The following is a 22,582-nucleotide window of genomic DNA, read 5'->3' on the forward strand; positions in this document are numbered from 1 at the left end:
GCTTCAATGGGCAGAGAATTCCAGAGATTCACTACCTTCTGAGAGAAGAAGTTCCTCCTCAACTCTGTCCTAAACTGACTCCCCCTTATTTTGAGGCTGTGTCCTCTAGTTCTTGTTTCCTTTCTAAGTGGAAAGAATCTCTCTGCTTCTACCCTGTCTAGCCCCTTCATTATCTTATATGTCTCCATAAGATCTCCCCTCAGCCTTCTAAACTCCAATGAGTACAGGCCCAGTCTACTCAATCTCTCCTCATAAGCTAACCCCCTCATCTCCGGTATCAAACTGGTGAACCTCCTCTGTACTCCCTCCAAGGCCATTACATCCTTCCGCAAATAAGGGGACCAAAATTGCACACAGTACTCTAGTTGCGGCCTCACCAGTACCTTGTACAATTGCAGCAAGACCTCCCTGCTTTTATACTCCATCCCCTTCGCGATAAAGGCCAACATTCCATTTGCCTTCTTGATCACCTGCTGCACCTGCAGACTGAGTTTTTGCGATTCATGCACAAGGACCCCCAGGTCCCTCTGCACAGTAGCATGTTATAATTTTTCACTATTTAAATAATAGTCCATTTTACTATTATTCCTTCCAAAGTGGATAACCTCACACTTGTCAACGTTATACTCCATCTGCCAGATCCTCGCCCACTCACTTAGCCTATCCAAATCTCTCTGCAGACTTTCCGCATCCTCCACGTAATTTGCTTTCCCACTCATCTTTGTATCATCCGCAAACTTTGTTACCCTACACTCGGTCCCCTCCTCCAGATCGTCTATGGTAAACAGTTGAGGCCCCAGCACCGATCCCTGCGGCACGCCACTAGTCACCAACTGCCAACCAGAGAAGCACCCATTTATTCCAACTCTCTGCTTCCTGTTAGATAGCCAATCCTCAATCCACGCTAATACTTTACCCCCAACTCTGTGTACCCTAATCTTCTGCAGCAACCTTTTGTGAGGCACCTTATCGAACGCCTTCTGGAAATCCAAAAACACCACATCCACCGGTTCCCCTCTGTCAACCGCACTCGTTACATCTTCATAAAAATCCAGTAAATTCGTCAAACTCGACTTTCCCTTCATGAATCCATGCTGCGTCTGTTTGATCGAACCATTTTTTTTCCAGGTGTCCTGCTATTTCTTCTTTAATGATGGATTCCAGCAATTTCCCAACTACGGACGTTAAGCTAACTGGCCTGTAGTTACCCGCCTTTTGTCTACCTCCTTTTTTAAACAGTGGCGTCACATTAGCTGTTTTCCAATCTGCCGGCACTTCCCCAGAGCAGCGAATTATGATAAATTACAACCAACGCATTTGCTATTACTTCTGCCATTTCTTTCAGTACCCTGGGATGCATTCCATCCGGACCCGGGGACTTGTCTACCTTTAGTCCCATTAGCCTACCAAGCACTACCTCTTTAGTAATAGTAATCGTTTAAAGGACCTCACCCCCTACAGTCCCACGACCATCAATTTTCGGTAAGCTATTTGTGTCCTCTACCATGAAGACCGACACAAAAAACTTGTTTAAGGCCTCGGCCATTTCCTCATTTCCCATTATTAAATCTCCCTTCTCGTCTTCTGAGGGTCCAAAATTTACTTTAGCTACTCTTTTCGTTTTTATATATTTGTAAAAACTTTTACTATCAGTTTTTATATTTTGTGCTAGTTTAGTTTCATAATCTATCTTTCCTCTCTTTATCGCTTTCTTAGTAGTTCTTTGTTGTTTTTAAAAGCTTTCCCAATCTTCTCATTCCCCACTGGTTTTGGCCACTCTGTACGCATCGGTTTTTAATTTAATACTCTCCTTTATTTCCTTAGTTATCCACGGCTGGTTGGTTATCCCTTTTCTTATATTCCTTTTTTATCACAGGAATATATTTTTGCTGAGTACTGAGAAAAATCTCCTTAAAAATCCACCACTGTTGCTCAGCTGTCCTACCAACTAGTCTGCGCTCCCAGTCTACATTAGCCAATTCTGCCCTCATCCTATTGTACTCCCCTCTGTTCAAGCAGAGGACACTGGTTTGGGACCCTACTTTCTCACCCTCCATTTGTATTTGAAATTCAACCATATTGTGATCACTCATTCCAAGAGGATCCCTCACAAGTAGATCATTAATTTTACCTGTCTCATTACACAGGACCAGATCCAAGATAGCTTGCTCCCTCGTAGGTTCTGTAACATACTGTTTGAGGAAACTATCCCGACAGCATTCTAAGAACTCGTCCTCAAGTCCACCGCGTCCGACTTGAGTCAACCAATCAATATGCAGGTTAAAATCCCCCATGATTATTGCTGTTCCGTTTTTGCACGCATCCATTATTTGCTTGTTTATAGCCCGACCCACCTCAAAGTTATTATTTGGGAGCCTATAGACCACGCCCACCAGTGACTTTCTCCCCTTACTATTCCTTATCTCCACCCACAACGATTCCACATTATGCTAGGGGATCTGATTTGCTTGCTGCTGGACCTGATTCCTTCATATGCCCCTCAAACATCCCTGGATTCAAAGCAACTTGTTTGCTGTCTCAGAGTTTCAGCCAGTATGATTGGCACAGTGCCAAGCTTGGACTTGATGCTCTTGTTTGCTGAGCATTTACTTGAGTTCAGTAGGGTCCTCCTGTGGTCTCACTAACTGGCTCCATTTCAGTCCAGCAAGTCTCCTTTGATCTTGTTTCCCATGTGCAGTGAGTACAGGGTTATAAATGGTGTATACAGATGGCTCTACTTTGACACCGCACTTTGACCTTGGGCATTACTGTCTAAAAAAGGCTGACTGAAGATGTGTGGAACTCTGGGTCCTTTTTTAGGTCAGTGGTACAGCAACGTGTTGAGCCAAGGACAGTCTGCATCAATGACAGGGATATTCCCTTGTTAAATATCATGGGGAGGGTCTTTGTTTGTGCTGCTCTGACTAGATGACAGATCCTGGCATCTCACACACATCCATCTCAAATCTCAGTGCAGCTTCAGAGCTGGCAGATTTTCTCCCTTTGGCAGTTATAGTCTAGAAGAGCCATGAACAGCGCAGACCACTCTACCTTGCCTTCATAGACCTCAACAAGGCCTTCGCTTGTCAGCAAAGACTGACTCTATAAAGTGCTGAGAAAATATGCTGCCCCCTGGGCTCCCGGGCATCATCCCGTCTTACTATGAGAACATTCAGAATTAGTTACATGGAGCATTAGCAGGGGTTTTCAAGATCAGCAGCTGGGTAAAGCAGGGATGCCACCCTGGCACCACCTCTCTTTGGCATCTTTTTCTCCATGCTGCTATTATACACTTTCAGCGATTCAAATCAAGACGTCTACCTACAAGTCTGAGCTGATGGCAAGCTGTTAAAGCACGGCAAGACTACACGCCAAGACCAAGCCGTGTAACGTTCTAGTTCGCAAATTGCTGATGATGCTTCTTTGTCATCCCATGATGAAATTCACTTGCAACAGCTTGGGGATGGATTCTCCCGGGCCTACAAGGAGCTTGGACTGTGAGGAAGACCAAAGTTATGGCACCGCACATAGATACTCCAGCAACACTGACAACCTCACTCCGAAGCTCTTTAGCTTCACATACCTTGGATCAACAATTACCAGCAAAGTTGAGAAGTCAAGTGTGGACCAACAGCAAACCAACTGAAAATAGAAAGCTCAGTGTGTACAAGGCTTGTGTTCTCAGCACTCACCTTGACCATAGCAAGGCATGGGCAACTTACGCAAACCAAGAAAAGTAGCTAAATAGCTTCCACCTATTGAGCATCTCCCAGCAAGACACAATGCCATACATGGAAACACAACCGCATGCAGGGATCCCCAGTGTGCTTGCCTATGTCGAGCCAACACTTTTCATCTGTGCCAGCTACAGAAGGGGCAGTTACTGACAAATCACCCTCTACAGCCACAACAGACAATATTCAATACAGGTGTAACATACACCCTGGGAGCAGTCCATCATCCCAGAGACTAATAGATGTCAAAGTCAACTTTTTTTTTTCTTTTAAACTAGGAGTAGGTCATTTGGCCCTTCAAGTCTGCTCTGCCATTCATTTTGATCATGGCTAATCATCAAATTCAATATCCTGATCCCCCTTCCTCCCATAGCCCTTGATCCCTCTAGCCCCAAGAGCTACATCTAATTTCTTCTTCAAGTCTCACAACGTTTTGGCCTCAGCTACATTCTGTGGTTGTGAATTCCACACATTCTCCGCTTTCTGGGTGAAGAAACTTCTCCTTACCTCAGTTCTAAAAACTGAACCCTTTATCCTCAAACCATGCCCCCTAGTTCTGGATTCCTCCACCACTGGGAACCTTCTTTCTGAATCCACCCAGTCTAACCCTGTTAGAATTTGATATATTTCTATGGTTTCTATAAGTTTTTAAGCTCGGGTCCAATGGGTTCTTAGCACCACCGCTACTGCTAAGTGCTCAGCAATATCCATTTGGGGGAGGCTGAATGCACTCAATGATAATTTCTGCCTGAGCTGTGACCAAACTGCTCCTATTTGTTCCTCAATTTCTCTGCTTTGAACAAGTGAGGACATGTGGTTAAGGAGTCATTCCTATAAACACACAATGACGGGCACAAGGCAGTGGTGTCATGTTTCAGCAATAAGCATTTTAAATGCTGCTCGAGCTCTGTATCAATGGTCTTGCATTTTTCACAACATTTAAATCCTTTGGCAAAGGCTTGTCACTTGCACCAACTTTGGTTTGGAAAGAGGCACTTTGTGTTGGACGTTTGCACCATTTGGTTTGTTTGCCTTTATGTCCTTCTCTCTCGCTGTATGCATGAAACTGGTCAATGGCAATGCCATTTAACCCACCGTTTACAGTTAAGGATATAAACAGAACAGAATAAGTAAACTTATTTTTTTATATACATGTGTTTCCACATAAGCCAGCAGCATCTGTTGAGATTATTTAATGAATTAAACAGCCTTAAATTGAGAGAAGAAAATAAAGACAACATGGACTGGCCTGTTTAGAAACAGGATACATTTACAAACTGAAAACTCAAGACTATCTGATACAGCCTACCAGGACCAGGAGTAAGCTATTCACTCCCTCAAGCCTGCTCTGCCATTCAAATAGATCATGGCTGATCTGTATATCAATTTCATTTTTTTTCTCTCCCCTTACATAGTGAAAATCTATCATGGTCAGCATCCAAAGCCCCAAATGTCCAATTCATCTTGGCCAAGTGAACTGATGCAGATGCTGATATTTTAGAGAACATGTGAATTGATGTGAAGCCACCCATGATCAATACCATAACATTGTTCTGCATGTTTTAAGAACGCAGAAATTTCAGCACTAAATAATCGAGGCTGAACTCCCAATGGTTTGGGAAGAAAGTTTAATGCCAATACAAATGTTTTTTCATCTTAGGCAGTGCATTGGGATCGAGGGTGACTTGCTACCTCTCTGGTTTGATAGATTCTGAGATGGCTGATAAGCCCAATGGATGACCTGTAGACTTTGTCACGTGGAGCAGATGCTGCTTGAAGGGTCAGGCAAATAAGAAGTTTGGAGCTTTTTCTTTGCTCTCCTTGATGCACTGACTTTACTTCTGTGGGGACTGGCTGCCAAAGTAGTCAAGAACACTGGTCTTTCAGCATACTGGTCAAATAAAAATCTCTATCTATATTATTTAAATGGAATATTATTTAAATGGTGAAAAATTATATCATGCTGGGGGTCCTTGTGCACGAATCGCAAAAACTCAGTCTGCAGGTGCAGCAGGTGATCAAGGCGGCGAATGGAATGTTGGCCTTTATCGCGAGGGGGATAGAATATAAAAGCAGGGAGGTCTTGCTGCAACTATACAAGGCACTGGTGAGGCCGCAACTGGAGTACTGTGTGCAGTTTTGGTCCCCTTATTTGCGAAAGGATATATTGGCCTTGGAGGGAGTGCAGAGAAGGTTCACCAGGTTGATACCGGAGATGAGGGGTGTAGCTTATGAAGAGAGGTTGAACAGATTGGGTCTGTACTCGTTGGAGTTTAGAAGGCTGAGGGGTGATCTTATAGAGACATATAAGATAATGAAGGGGCTGGATAGGGTAGAGGTAGAGAGATTCTTTCCACTTAGAACGGAAACCAGAACGAGAGGGCACAGCCTCAAAATAAGTAGGGGCCGGTTCAGAACAGAGTTGAGGGGGAACTTCTTCTCTCAGGGGGTAGTGAATCTCTGGAATTCTCTGCCCATTGAAGTGGTGGAGGCTACCTCGTTGAATATGTTTAAATCACGGGTAGATAGATTTCTGATCGATAAGGGAATTAAGGGAAATGGCGAGCAGGCGGGTAAGTGGAACTGATTCGCTTCAGATCAGCCATGATCTTATTGAATGGCGGGGCAGGCTCGAGGGGCTAGATGGCCTACTCCTGCTCCTATTTCTTATGTTCTTATATTGGCTTCTAATGGTTTATGCAAAGTGAATTTAGGCAACCAACCCAATTTGAGGTGAGAATGGGACTGAAATAGAAAACTCTCAATTATTCCATAGAAATTAAGGATTGCTAAAAGACCACAAAGAAGACTGGCGTAGAAAACTCTAGTAAGCCTTGTGAACGCAGAGCAGATACTCATTTAAAATCTGAAAGCAAATGAAAGACTTGCAGTTATACAGCATCACAACATCCCAAACCACTTTACAGTCAATCAAGTATCTCTGAAATGTAGTTACTGTCGTAATTTGGGAAACCTGATTTGAATACAAGCTCACACAATAGCAATGTGATAATAGCCAGATGATACTTTGTGTGGGAGATGTTGATTGAGGGATTTTGATGCTGAGATTTTGGTGCATTTTCTTGGAGAGAAGAGGGATCTTCATCCTTAACTGAACTTGTCACATTCCCAATTTGGAATGCTGGAAACATAGGGACAGGAGGAAGCCCCTCGAGACTGTTCTGCCATTCAATGAGATCATGCCTTACCTGCAACCTAATTCCCTTTACCCACACTTTCTCCCATATTCCTTATTATATTTGGTTAGCAAAAATCTTTCAGATGTAAAATAAATAATTGAACTTGCATCAATTGTCCTTTGTAGATGAGAATTCCAAGTTTCTACCCTCTGCATGCAGAAGTGTTTCCTATTTTCACCCTGAAGGGTCTGTGTCCAATTTGTAAACAATATCTCCTAATCCTAGGCTCCACGAGAGAAATAATAGATTCTCCGTCTATTCTAATTGTTCCCCTTAATATTTTGATCAAATCACTCCATAGCCTTCTAAATTCTACAGAATACAATTCTATTTTTAGTAATCTCTCCTTTCAACTCAACTCTTAGAGCTCAGGAATTACTTAAGTGAATCTAAACTGCACTCCCTTCAAGGCCAATATTTCCTTCCTAAGGTGTGATGCACAGAACAGCTCGCCACTGTACTTCAGGTGTGGCCTACCAGGACTTTGTATAACCAAATCAGGACTTCTACCCCATTCTATTTTACACTTCACGATATAAAGGTCAGCATCCCATTTTGATTATTTTCTGTACTTGTTTGACATTTTAATGATTTGTGAACTTGGACTCCCATGTTTCTTTAGATGACTAGCCTTTCACCATAAGAAAGCATCCTGGGTTTTTTTAGGTACAAAATGATACAGCAATTTCCTACTGTTTGTCCCATTCACAATCTACCAATGCCTCTTTGTACATTTATACTTCCATCTACACTGCTTACAATGCTGCCTATTTTTGTGTCATCAGCAAATTTGGATAAGTGGCTTTCTATCCCATCTTCTATATTATTAATGAATAGCAAAGAGTTGAGGCTAACACGGATCCTTGCAGGACACTGCTAATAAGATTCTGCCAATCTGGGCACCTACATTATCCCTACTATCTGTCCTCTCCCCTTCAACCAATTTCACAAGCAGGTGGACAATTTACCTTTAGATCCGTGAGCTTCAACTTATGGTTTATTACCAGTGATTTTAGGAATTATGCCTTCTGGAAATCCACACAGATTTTATCCATAGGCAGTCCTCTGTCCACTGCTTTAGCCATCTTTTCACCAGGTTCACCTGACAGGGCCAGCCATTTATAAATCTGTGCTGCCTCTCTCTGAACTGCTGAAATGTTTCAAGTGTTCAGTCACAGGACTCTAGTAATGTCCTTAATAGATGTTACGTTAACTGGTCTATAATTCCCTGCTTTCCCTCTGTCACCTTTCTTAAACTGCAGCATTTCCTTGATAATTTTGGTGAATTTCTGTCCCTGATACAATATTCATTTCCTTGGGATTTCTGGCCTATTGAGCCGTCTCTCCACTATAAATGCTGATGCAAAGCAATTATTCAGCATGACTGCCATTTCCTTAGAATACTGACATGGTGATTAATGACAGTGAGTAAATCTAATGAGAGTTGGCACTTGAACACATTGAACAACAAGATGCTATTATACAAATTAATGCAAATGGCTTTGGAGTCATCCTGTATTGGTTGATGATTCCGTTTTCAGAAGTGTTATATCAGCACAGGGAGTTTGTTCGATATATCTGTGGATGTTTAGAAACAGCGCCCATTGTGGCGAAGGAGACTGGTGACATTGTGATAACAAGATAACATTGTGAGAGGAGCAGACAATGATTCTAACTCAAGAGTAGCTTTGTGCAAAATTATGGAAATAATAATAGTAATGCTATGAATGAAAGTAATATTATTGGACTAGTGATCCAGATGCTTGGACTAAAGCTCCAGTGACTTAAGTTCATATTTCACCATGGCGAGTGCGAGCATTTAAATTTAAATAATAAATGAAATAAGGAATACAATACTAACATCAGAGTGATAACCATGAAACTACTGTACTTCCATAAAAATCCATCCAATTCACTCATGTCCTGTCGGAAAGGAAATCTGTGGTGCTTACCAAATCTGGTCTACATCTGACTCCAGTCCCACAGCAATGAGGTTGAGAGGATTTTTAGTTGCCCTCTGAAATGGTCTATCAAAATATCAAGTTATATCAAAACCACTACAGAAAAGTTAAATAGTTAAATAATAAAACTTCCCAGCAACTGCCTAAGTGCCAGAAATTGCAAAACACACCCTGCCCAAAGAAACCCTACAAAGTCCTCCTCACTAACATCGGGGCACGTGTTCCACTCCCAAGTTGCATACCACCCTGACTTAGAACCACTGTCGTTCATGTACAGTCACTGGGCCAAATTCCTCGAACTCCCTCCCTAACAGCAATGTGGTGTACCTACATCACGTGGACTGCAACAGGTCAAGGTGGCAGCTCATCAGCACCTGTGCAAACTAATTTGGAGATGGCCACAAATGCTGGCCTTGCGAATGATGGTCACATTCCATGAATGAAAATAAAAAAGCTCATTACAAATATTTTCCAGAGATTTTGGGGGTGGGGATGGGTGCTGTGTGGTGTTGGCAGGGGGAGGCAGAGATAAAAGAATCATAACGCAAGATGTCTCTCTGCTGTAACAGCTTCTTACTTACAGTTCTCATTTAGACCATTCCCTCCTCTATCTATTGAATGGAGGGAAAGAAGAGTACGTTACTGCATTCTCTAAACCAGAACAATCTCCCTTTCCTTTGTCCTGTCAAAAAGTCTCAGTTTTATTGAAATATTAGCAGCCATAGAATTACAGAATGATTACAGCACAAAGGATGTCATTCATAAAATCATGTCTTTAAAGTGGGGGGAGGTGTGGCTAGAGAGAAAACAGGGAATTATAGACCAGTCAGCCAAACATCGGTAGTGGGGAAAATGTCGTTTATGTCCATTATAAAATATTTAATAGCAGAGCACTTGGAAAACAGTGGCAGGATCAGACAGTCAGCAAGGATTTACAACAGGGAATCATACTTGACTGGAATTATTTGAGACTATAACTAGTAGATTTGATGAGGGAGAGCCAGTGGTTATGGTTTATTTGGACTTTAAACTTACAGAAAATTTTCAACAAGGTCCCACATAAGAGATCAGAGTATAAAATTAAAACACATGGGACTGGGGGTGGTATATTGAGATGGATAGAAAACAGCTTGGCAGACAGGAAACAATGAGTAAGAGTAAACAGGTCTTTTTCCAAGTGGCAGGCAGTGAACAGTGGGGTACCACAGGAATCACTGCTAGGACCCCAGCTATTCATAATGTATATTGATGATTTAGATGAGGGAGCTAAATGTAATATCTACAAATTTGCAGATGATTCAAAGCTTGGTGGGTCGGTGAGCTGTGAGGAGCTAGCAGAACACTTGAGTATGATTTGGACAAGTTGAATGGGCAAACATGTGGCTGATGCAATATAATGTGAATAAACATGAGGTTATCTACTTTAGTAGCAAAAACATGAAGGCGGATTATTATCTGAATGGCTATAGATTGAGATGGCAACGTGCGATGAGATCTGGGTGTCCTTGTACGCCGTTCGCTGAAGGTAAGCGTGCAGGTGCAGCAGGTGGTGTATTTTGGCCTTCATAGTGAGAGGATTCGAGTACAGTGGCAGGGATGTCTTGCTGCAGTTATATAAGGCCTTGGTAAGATCATACCTGGAATACTGTGTGCAGATTTGGTCTCCTTCTCGGAGGATGTTTTTGCTATGGAGAGAGCGCAGCAAAGGTTTACCAGGTTTACTGATTCCTGGAATGGATGGACTGACGTATGAGGAGAGATTGAGTCAGTTAGGAATTTATCCGCTGGAGTTTAGAATAATGAGGGGGGGAACTCATAGAAATACAGAACTGGATGGGGTAGATGCAGGGAGGATATTCCCACTGGCAGGGCAATCCAGAACCAGGGGTCACAGTCGAAGGATACAGGGTAAACCATTTAGGACTGAACTGAGGAGAAATTTCTTTACCCAGAGAGAGATGAGCTGTGGAATTCTCTACCACAGAAAGCAGTTGAGGCCAAAACATTGTATGTTTTCAACTAAGAGTTAGATATAGCTCTTGAGGCTAAGGGGACCAAATGATATGGGGGAAAGCGAGAATAGGTTGTTGAGTTGAACGATCAGCCACAGAGATAATGAATGGTGGAGAAGACTCGAAGGGCTGAATAGTTTATTCTTACTCCTATTTTCTACGTTTCTATGTCTGCGCTGGCTCTCCAAAGGAGCAATTCACCAAGTCCGTAAATAAATTGCTGCAGCTGGGCTTTACGCTCTGCATTTGATACTCTCAGGGTAATCTGGTTTCTGCCGTTGAGTTTAATCAGTATACTGTCATTTGCCCCTCACTTCAATATAATAAGACTATCGGCTGGACTCACTTTGCTTTCTTTTGCAAACTGGGCTGACGCACATTCCAGCTCTGTCTAATTGAGCTTAACAACAAGTATCAGTCGGCTTCACTCAAGCCAAATGTGGGAATTAAGATTTGTAGATTATAAAGGCTAAGATCAAGCATCCAAATCATAGAATCCCTACAGTGCAGAAGGAGGCCATTCGGCCCATCGAGTCTGCACCGACCACAATCCCACCCAGGCCCTACCCCCACATATTTTTACCCACTAATCCCTCTAACCTACACATCCCAGGACTCTAAGGGGCAATTTTTAACCTGGCCAATCAACCTAACCCGCACATCTTTGGACTGTGGGAGGAAACCGGAGCACCCGGAGGAAACCCACGCAGACACGAGGAGAATGTGCAAACTCCACACAGACAGTGACCCGAGCCGGGAATCGAACCCGGGACCCTGGAGCTGTGAAGCAGCAGTGCTAACCACTGTGCTACCGTGCCGCTAGACCCGCCAAATCAAGCCCAAGTTGGAATGCAATGCCTTATCTTGTCAGCTTTGATCTTGTTTGTCTCTCTTGTAGTTTCCATGATTTGGATTTAATTGGAATTTGAATTTGGGCTTGCCTGGTCCATTCTGAGCATTGGCTATGTAACTTTAAGGATAGAGTATAAAAAAGGAGGCAGAAACTGCAGTCCACTCAATCTCATTTCTCTGCTTATACAGCACCACAGCAATATATTATTAAGGACTAGATCAGAAACTCTAAAGTATATTATGAAGTTAGCCTAGACCCCAACCTTTACTTTTGATTTGGGAATTAGCGTGAGCGTAAGGTGTTTCGCTCCAGGTATGATTCAATTGACCTGTGAGGAAACGAGTCAATTGAATCAAAACAAACTTTATTGAAGAACACAATTAGAATATAACCAAAGGAATTAGCACAACCTTTACCAACAAAAATGCTTAAACATAAATGAAGTATAATTCTCAATAGCCATCCATCTCCATTATTCCAATTTAGCAGCATCTCCATAAATATAAATCCCTTTTTCAGAACCAGTTAGCACCAAAAGCAGATGTGCTTATGTAGATGCTAGATTTCCAGCCTTTTCACACCTCTGGACAGAGATCTAGTTCCACATTAGTCTTCTGATTCTTGTACACAGACTCTCAGAGAAAAATATATCCTCAAACAGCAGAGCTCTGGCAGATCCTAATCTCCAGAGACACAGAGCTACCTCTTCTTTCTATAGCTCCCAAAAAGCAACTGAACTGGCTTTCTCTATGTAAGCCTAGCTCCACCCAATCACCAATCAATTTCTACTCTGCAAAACCCCATTGTAACACTAAGAACAATAGAACAGCATTAGTCCAGATTAAAACAAACATTCTACCAATTATGCTGCTACAGTAACAGTGCTGTTAGTCACCGTCAAAACTGCACTGATGATAAAACAAACTGCTACAACAGATCCTGCACAAGAAATGTGACACATATACATTTCTTAAAGGCACAGTATCGTCACAATATCAACAAATGCTTATCACAGAAATACCATGAGTTGTCAACACAGCTATTGGCAATCTTTTTTTTCATTCATTCGTGGGACATGGCCATCGCTGACTGGCCAGCATTTATTGCCCATCTATACTTGCCCTTGGAGGGCAATTGAGAGTCAACCAGATTGCTGTAGCTCTGGAGTCACATGTAGGCCAGACCAGGTAAGGATGCCAGATTTCCTTCCCTAAAGGACATTAGTGAAAAAGATGGGTTTTTCCGACAATCGACAATGGTTTCATGGTCATCAGTAGATTCTTAATTCCAGATTATTTTTATTGAATTCAAATTCCACCATCTGTTATGACAGGATTCGAACCCGGATCCCCAGAACATTAGCTGAGTTTCTGGATTAATAGTCTAGCAATAATACCACCAGGCCATTGCCTCCCCTTTATCCTTGCACCAGCTATTAGTATACATGCTAAACAACTTGATATTAATGGAAGTCAAGTTATGTAAGATGACTTCTGAACTGCGTTGCATCACATAATAAATGTAAATCACCATCTATTTCTTTCTACAGTGTGGTCATTAGCACTCAGAATTATCTTTTCTTATTCCTCCTATGAATTGAGTATTCATATCCTAAATACTCCTGCTTATACTTTCCATCTTCAGTGGAAATGAGGCTCATCACACCTACCTACTCTCACTCATTCTTTCCCAGGAGTTCATAGTTGAGGCAATTCCTATTTATCCTGGGTCTTCCCCCCTCCTTCAAATTGTAGCTTTTAAAATCTAAAAATATCATTCAATTGCTGATTGACCTCCGCCTTTTAATCTTTTCACCCCTGGTGTTTCAATCATTCAGCTTGGTTTTCCATATAATAAAGTTGTAGTTTCCTATCACTGTGCCCCTTCTGTCCACCACACCAACAACAAAGCGGATTAGACAATTCTAACCTTTGTAAATTACAAGTGACATTAGCAGATGATTAATAACAGCACAGCAATTGCAAGAGAAGTGACTTTTTTTTTAAATAGAAGGGTCCAATTTGACATTGTTTGTTAATAATTGTTGGTGTTTTGACATCATTATGAAAAAGGAGATTAAAACATGGAGGAGATTGAAGCTTTTTCCCTCTGAATTACACTCAAGCAAGGAGATTAGACAATATCAAAAACCACAACAGCAAAATAGGAGTAGTTACTGTATACCATCAAACCATCATAGGGGAGGCCGTGGTTTAGTGGCACTGTCACTGGACTAGTAATCCAAAGACTCAGGGTAATGCTCTGGGGACCCAGGCTTGAATCCCACTGCAGCAAATGGTGAAATGTGATTTCAATAAAAAAATCTGGAATTAAAAGTCTAATGATGATTATGAAATCATTGTCGATCGTTGTAAAAACCCATCTGGTTCACGAACATCCTTTAGGGAAGAAATCTGACACCCTTACCTGGTCTGGCCTACATGTGACTCCAGACCCACAGCAATGTGGTTGACCCTTAAATGCCCTCACAGATGGGTAATAAATGCTGGCCCAGCCAGCAATGCCCAAATCCCATGAACAAATAAAAAACAGACATGTGTGTGTCACGGCTTAACCTTTGCATGAGGCTGTGGGTTTGTGCCCCCACTCCAGAGTCTCCAGTACATGATCTAGGCTGGGAATAAACTGTACTCCCTTGAATAAAGAAGCTGAAAGGGTAGATCCAACTTAAGAGCTTAAGATATTTAGAGGATTTGAGAAGTAGGTCTGTAGAGAGGGAAGAGAGAGATTGAAGGAGGGATGAAGACAAAAACTATTGCATCTATTAGAAAGTCCTGAACAAGGTGCCTTAATCTTAAAATTAGAGCTCAGTTTCTCTGGGGTAATTTATCAGGGATCACTTCTTCACACAAAGTATAGTGAAAATCTGGAACTTTCTCACCCAAGAAAGCTGTTTGGCGGGGGTAGAAGGTCAATGGAAAATTTCAAGACTGAGATTGATAACTTTTGTCAGGCAAGGCTGCTAAGAGACTGTTAACAAATGCAGGCAATTGGAGTTAAGATACAGATCAGCCATGATCTAATGGCAAACATGTTCCTATAGCACTGAGTGCACTACTGAGAGGTTGCTGCATAGTTGGAGATGTCTTTCAGATGAGACTTAAAACCAAATCTGCTCTTTTAGATGGATGCGAAACATCTCACAAAACAATTTGCGGAGATTATAAGTTAATTTATTTCACCGCTGGTTGAGAGAGCTTGCCACATTTTCTACATTGCAACAGTGTGCACAGTTCAAAAATACTTCATTGATTTTTGAAGCACTTTAGGAATCCTGATGGTCGGGAACGGTGCTATACAAATGCAAGTCTTTCTTTTTAACTGTCTTGCATCCACTAAGTATTAGATATTATTTTTAGTATAACAGGTGACATTTTTTATGTTATATATACTCACATGCATACACAAACATGTATATGAGCATTTACACTTGCAGTTGGTATGTGTTATATCAGTAATTATGGAGTAATGCAGGGCATCAGTGAATACAGAGCGTAGATTGAAGCTGCAGGGCCAACACTTAACAGATTATTAGTTACACATTACTGAAAAGTTCACCTCGTTTACTAGTAGTCAGCTATGAGTTATACTTTCCTTACCCACTACATTCCAATATAAATAGTGAAGCGTGACGTACCTGGTAAGGACAGGGAATGTGGTATTCACGACACCGCTCCTGAATCCATGTCGTCTCCCATACAGTGCGGAATGCTTGCTCATAAAAGTAACATCCAATTACGACAAGGAGTGGCACGAGGTACAGGATGCTGAATACACCAATGCGGATCATGAACTTCACCAGCTTGTCCTGGTTCTCTTTTTCCAGTGGGATTTCAATCCGGACACGGTTCAGGGATATTATACCTGCTAGCAGCAAAGAAACCCCTACCACCACATAGAGACACAGAGGAGCCAAAACAAAATATCGCAGCGCGTCAACGTCATACAGTCCAACAAAGCAGACACCACTGATGTTGTCCCCTTCAATTTTGTTCATGGCGAGGAGAACGATAGTGAGGGTTCCTGGGATCCCCCAGGCACTTGCATGGAACAGGAGTGCTTTCTTCTCTATGGCCTCACTGCCCCATTTGGGAACGGCAGCTAAAAACCACGTGATGGTAAGAATGACCCACCAGACACTGCCTGCCATTGTGAAGAAGTAAAGTACCATAAACAGCATGGTGCATGCCTTATTGTGGGAACCTTGTGTCACTGTAGACGCTTTATAAACTGAAGGATCATTTCTGTTGCAGGCAACTGTGTCTTCTAGAAGAAACCCAATAAAGAACACCAAGGAAACCATCATGTAACACACTGCATAAAATATGATTGGTCGCTCTGGATAGCGGAATCGCTTCACATCAATGAGGAATGTGAGAAAGGTGAAGAGTGTAGCAGATAGGCAGACGATAGATATCACACCAATGAAGTACCTGGCAAAAGAAAGCTCTTCACGTCTGAAATACATGTTAGGACAGGGTGGTGAACAGTCTGTGACCCCGAGAAAGGAATAGCCAAGCTCAGGATCGATTTTCAATTCTCTTGGGCACCAAAAACCATAGTCCCTCTGCACAGCCATTGGGGCCTCCTCGGTGGGATCACCGCCTGAAACAGAGTCACTGTGGCGTGGGTAGGCTTCATCACAGTCTGGAAATCTGTGGGACAGAAAAAGTCAATCAGAAAATCAATTTATATTTCTCAGCTTGCAAAAGATGGGTAGCTAATTTTCACATTGCACTGATCCCCACTTCTGATTCTGTTTGGAAGAATTATGGTTAAATTAAGAAAATATGAGTGCTTCTGGCAACACCAGAAAGAATTGATCTGAAGAACCTGATGTTAACAAAGCAAGAAGTCTGAAGACCATACTTATGTGATCACTGTATCTATGTGATTGTCACCAAGGTCTTTCACACCAAAGATTATGGAATCCCTTCAGTGCAGGGGGCTATTTGGCCCATTGAGTCTGCACCAATCCTCTGAAAGAGCATTCCACCCAAGCCCACCCCTGCACTATCCCTGTAACCACACACATTCATCCCATTAATCTACCTAACCTACACATCTTTGGACATTAAGAAGCAATTTAGCATGGCCAGTCCACCTAACCCACACATCTTTGGACTGTGGGGAGAAACCGGATCACCCGGAGAAAACCCACGCAGACACGGGGAGAACGTGCAGACTCCACACAGACAGTCACCCAAGCCTGGAATCGAACCCAGGTCCGCGCCGCTGTGGGGCAGCAGCGCCGCTGTGGGGCAGCAGCGCCGCTGTGGGGCAGCAGCGCCGCTGTGGGGCAGCAGCGCCGCTGTGGGGCAGCAGCGCCGCTGTGGGGCAGCAGCGCCGCTGTGGGGCAGCAGCGCCGCTGTGGGGCAGCAGCGCCGCTGTGGGGCAGCAGCGCCGCTGTGGGGCAGCAGCGCCGCTGTGAGGCAGCAGCGCCGCTGTGAGGCAGCAGCGCCGCTGTGAGGCAGCAGCGCCGCTGTGAGGCAGCAGCGCCGCTGTGAGGCAGCAGCGCCGCTGTGAGGCAGCAGCGCCGCTGTGAGGCAGCAGCGCCGCTGTGAGGCAGCAGTGCCACTGTGAAATCACCAGATGCTCCTCTCTGAAGCCACTGCAGTCAATGCTCACTTTATCTAGAGCTCAATGACCTATAATTTGACAACTAGTTAGGATAAGTGTAGTATGATTGAGAAGAAAAGTCCACCATCTACAAGTTACAAGTCAGGAATGTGCTGGAATATGCTCCATTTGCCTGGATTAGTGCCACTCCAACAGCACTCAAAAAGCTGGACACCATCCAACACAAAGCAGCCTATTTGGCTGGCACTCACCTACCACTTTAAACATTTACTCTTCCACTAGTGCAGAGTGACAGGCAAGCATATCATCTACAAGAATCTCAGCTCCTTCAGTAGCACCTTCCAAGCATGCAACTTCTACCACCGAGAAAAACAAGGCCAGCAGTTGCGTGGGAACATCATGACTTGCAGGTTACAGAGCAAGTCAGAGCACTGTGATTTGGAACTAGAACGCTCTCCTTCACGGTCACTTGTTCAAAAACTTAGAACTCCCTTTTTTGGATGTACCTACACTGGATGGAATGTAGCAGTTCAAGAAGCTTGCTTCCCACCACCTTAAGGGCAGTTGGGCAATAAATGCTGGCTTTGCCAGCAATGCTCACATCTCAGGAATAAATTTTAAAAACAAGGTGACTTTGGAAAAAGTTTTCCACCACTGGCACTTTCCTGGCTTCAGACAATTGCGCACCCTCTACCAACTGGCATTTGGAAATAGGTCATTAACCGATTCTCAACAAATGAAAACAAAGCACAAATTAGGTGGTGAGGAAACAAAATCAGTCAGTAGGTTGTTTGTACTCATGCCAAGTCTGTCAGATTAAATATATTTGGGAATCCCCACTCTGCCCTCTCCACTCATTTATTTAGTTATATAACATGCAGGAAGAATAATTGATCCAAATCACATCTCCAGCCACTAAAACAAATGTATTTAGTATTTATTTATAACCATTTTTTAGAAAAAAAACTAAATGTTAGAAGACTGTGCCAAAGAAGCAAATCTGTGTGCTTCCCAACCAGAAACCATGGATGAGCAGGGATATCCACTGCTTGCTGAAGTCCAGGTCTGAGGCGTTCAAGTCAGGTGACCCCAACCTATACAAGAAAGCCAGATATGATCTACAGAGATCCTCAAAGATGCTAAACGACAGTACCAGACCAAGCTAGGGTCCCAGGCTAGCCACACGGACTCCCGCTGACTATGGCAAGGTCTGCAAGACATAACAGGCTATAACATGAAGGCAGATAAAATCGCCAGCTCCAATGCACCCCTCCCCGATGTGCTCAATGCATTCTATGCCCGTTTTGAGTAAGAGGTCAGCGAGAGCATGTCCTCCATCTCAAGGTTCGGACGAACCTGCATCTGAGGTCACCATGGCCGATGTCAGAGCAGCCTTCTCAAAAGTCAACCCACAGAAAACGACTGACGGTGTACTCGGATGAGCACCCAGGTCGTGCGCAGACCAGCTGGTGGGGGTATTCACAGACATCATCAACCTCTCTTCACACCAATCGGAGATCCCTACCTGCTTCAAGAAGACAACCATCATCCTAGTACCAAAGAAAGCCCAGGCAGCATGCCTTAATGACTATCATCCGGTGTCTCTGACATCATCATTATGAAGCACTTCGAAAGATTAGTCATGACACAAATCAATTCCTGCCTCCCAGACTGCCTGGATCTACTACAGTTTGCCTATCACCACAACAGGTCCACAGCAGACATCATCTCCCTGGCCCTACACTCAACCCTGGAACACCTAGATAACAAAGACATCTATGTCAGACTCCTATTCATAGACTACAGCTCAGCCTTCAACACCATTTTTCCTATGAGACTTATCTCCAAACTCCGTGACCTGGGGCTCGGCTCCTCCTTCTGCAACTGGATCCTAGACTTCCTAACCAACAGACTTCGGTCAGTAAGGATAGGCAACACCACCACCGCCACGATCATCCTCAACACCAGTGCCCACAAGGCTGTGGCCTCAGCCCCTTTCTATACTCCTTGTACACCTCTGACTGTGTGGCCAAATTCCCCTCCAATTCAATTTTCAAGTTTGCTGTTGACACCACCGTTGTGGGTCAGATCTCAAACAATGACGAGACACAGTACAGGAAAGAGAGAGAGAGCATCTGGTTAACTGGTGCGACAATAATCTCTCCCTCAATGTCAACAAAACGAAGGAGACAGTCATCAACTTCAGGAAGCCTGGTGGAGGACATGACCCTGTCTACTTCAATGGGGACGAAGTAGAGATGGTTGAGAGCTTCAAGTTTTTAGGTGCCCAGATCACCAACAGCCTGTCCTGTTCCCTCCATACAGACACTATAGTTAAGAAAGCCCACCAACGCCTCTACTTTCTCAGGAGACTAAGGAAATTTGGCATGTCCACTACAGCTCTCACCAACTTCTACAGATGCACCATAGAATGCATTATTTCTGGTTGTATCACAGCTTGGTATCGCTCCTGCTCTGTCCAAGACCGGAATAAATTACAAAGGGTCGCGAACGTAGCCCAGTCCATCACTCAAACCAGCCTCCCATCCATTGGCTCTGTCTACACTTCCCACTGCATTGGGAAAGCAGCCATCATAATCAAGGACCCCACACACCCTGGACATACTCTCTTTGACCGGGAGAAAGATACAAAAGTCTGAGAACATGTACCAACTGACTCAAAAACAGCTTCTTCCCTGCCTGCCATCAGACTTTTGAATGGACCTACCTTGCATTAAGTTGATCTTTCTCTACACCCTAGCTATGACTGTAACACTACATTCTGCACTCTCTCCTTTCCTTCCCTATGTTCGTTATGCTTTGTCTGTATAGCGAGCAAGAAACAATACTTTTCACTGTACACTAATATATATGACAATAATAAACCAAATCAAATACCTTGCACTTTTTTCCCCCTCCCTCAGCTGCACAACATTCATTGAACAGGTTCAAGACTAGGCCCTCAATTGCCCATTCCATGTGATAGCCAAACTGAGATCAGTACTCTGACTTAGATGAGGAACCTGAATCTATTCTATGGACAACACAAGTAAACAAATCAACAAGTTAGCCACTGAAGGGGAGCAATGAACACAGGCTGTAGTTGCACAGCACACTGGTGCTTCAACATACTATTTGTGGAGTGGATCTTTGGGAGGAAGCAAACAAAAGTTTTAAGGCATTTCTAATTAATTATGAGACTGAGGTACATTCTCTTATCTGATTCTTTCAGTGTAGAATTGGAATGCTAAATTGTAAGCTGATTTGCCTTTCGAATGAGATGTTAAATGGAGGCCCTCTCTGCCCATGGTGCTTTTTGGAGAGCAGAAGAGTTTTCCTGGTGCTCTGGCCAACATTTATATATGTTATAAATGAAAGAAATATGAGCAGAAGATCATACAACCCATCGAGCCCCCTCTGACATTCACTATGATCACAGTAGATTGGGGCTTCAACTCCACTTTTCCACTTGCTCCTCATTCCAGTGAGACCAAATACTGTCTGTCTTGGCCTTAAACATATTTAACAATAGTGCATCCACAAACATCTGGGATAAAGAATTCCAAAGATTCACAAATCTTTAAGTGAAGACATTTCTCATTTCAGACCCAAATGATCGACCCCTTATCCTGAAACTGTGCCTCCCTCCCCATTTTAGATTCCTTAACCAGAAGGAACAATGTCTCAGTATCTAGCCTGTAAGCCCCTTCATAATCTTGAATGTTTCCACCAGAGAATATAGACCCAATTTACTTTGCCTCTTATCATAGGTTAACCCTCTCACTCAGGGATCAATTTAGTGATCCTTTGCTGTACTGCAGCTAATACAAGTACATCCTTCCTTAAATATGGAGACCAAAATTGCATAGTTTCCAGGTGTGGCTTTGCCAAAACCCTGCACAATTGCAGCAAAACTTCAATTTCTAAGACTCTAATTCTCTTGCAGTAAAGGTTAACATGCCAACTGCTTTCCTAATTGCTTGCTGTACTTGCGCACTAACTCTCTGAAGCCCTAGTTATATGACTCTCCAGGGCACTGGTCTCAGACCATCCCAACAGTACAGCTCCCTCTTTCACCAGTGCCCCATGAATTGAATCCCATTTCTCCTATGCCATGCATCTAACTCTGATTTTCTTTCCCCTATATCAATTTGTTCATGGCTCAGGTAGTAATCCAGAGATTTTTACCTTTGGGGTTCTTTTTAATTAGCCCCTGGCAGCTCATTCTCCCTTAGCAGAACCTCTTTTTTCATTGTATCTGTGTCATTGACATGGAAACTAGATCCTTCCCCTCCCAGTCCCAAGCTCCTCTCTAGTTCAGAAATGTCATTAAACACAGCCTTTGGGACTCTCACCCTTGATTGCAGAGAACAGCATCAATCTCTAATTATACTGTCCCCTCAACTAATGCAATGGAAAACAGGTTAAGTATCACATTTGCTGTCACTGGGGCCTTTGTGTACAAAATGGTTGCTGCATTTTATCTGCTTGCATATTAAGTCACTAAATTTCTGTGAAGTGTTTTGGACGCTCTGAGGATATGAAAGATGCAACAAAGATGCAAATGCTTTCTTTTTTCAAACTCAAGCTATCTTTGCTCTATTCATTAAATCATCAGATTTCAAATTTCCAGTGCATTCTAGTCAAGTTAGCGGGAAGAGTAAAAGGGATGGGGAAAACAATCCTCGGGGGAAGGTTTGCCAAATAGCAAGTGTCTCTTCTAATGGATCGACCAGGAAATGACACAATGTATTAGATATTATTTCTTGGACCAGTATGTTGTGGAACCAACCAGGGAGCAGGATGCTCTGGATTTGGTATTGTGTAATGAGGAGGGATTAATTAATGACCTCATAGTTAAGGATCTTCTCGGGAGTAATGACCATAGTATGATGGAATTCAAAATTCAGTTTTGGGGTGAGAAAGTGGAGTCCCAAACTAGTGTTCTGGAATTAAACAAAGGATATTACATAGGCATGAGGACAGATTTGGGCCAAGTAGAGTGGGCAGGAAGGTTAAAAGGTCGGACAGCGGATGAGCAGTGGCAGCTGTTCAAGGAGATACTCAAGTCCTCACAACTAAAATATATCCCAGTGAGGAAGAAAGATGGTTAGGGGTGTAAAAAACATCCATGGTTAAACAAGGAGGTCAAGGACAATATAAAGACAAAAACTAAGGTATACCATATTGCAAAGGCCAGTGGCAGGCTGGAAGATTGGGA

General features: G+C 43.1%; 1 protein-coding gene across 1 annotated transcript in view; it reads right to left on the reverse strand.

Moving 5' to 3' along the window:
* Positions 1-22,582, reverse strand: part of LOC144493855 (frizzled-3) — a 128,537-nt gene that overhangs the window by 22,126 nt on the left and 83,829 nt on the right. Inside the window, exon 5 of the mRNA XM_078213424.1 lies at positions 15,419-16,436. Within this exon, the coding sequence (XP_078069550.1) occupies positions 15,419-16,436 (1,018 nt within the window). The remainder of the gene's footprint in view (positions 1-15,418; positions 16,437-22,582) is intronic.

This window comes from Mustelus asterias, chromosome 5 (genome assembly GCF_964213995.1).
Source record: "Mustelus asterias chromosome 5, sMusAst1.hap1.1, whole genome shotgun sequence".
Taxonomy (NCBI): domain Eukaryota; kingdom Metazoa; phylum Chordata; class Chondrichthyes; order Carcharhiniformes; family Triakidae; genus Mustelus; species Mustelus asterias.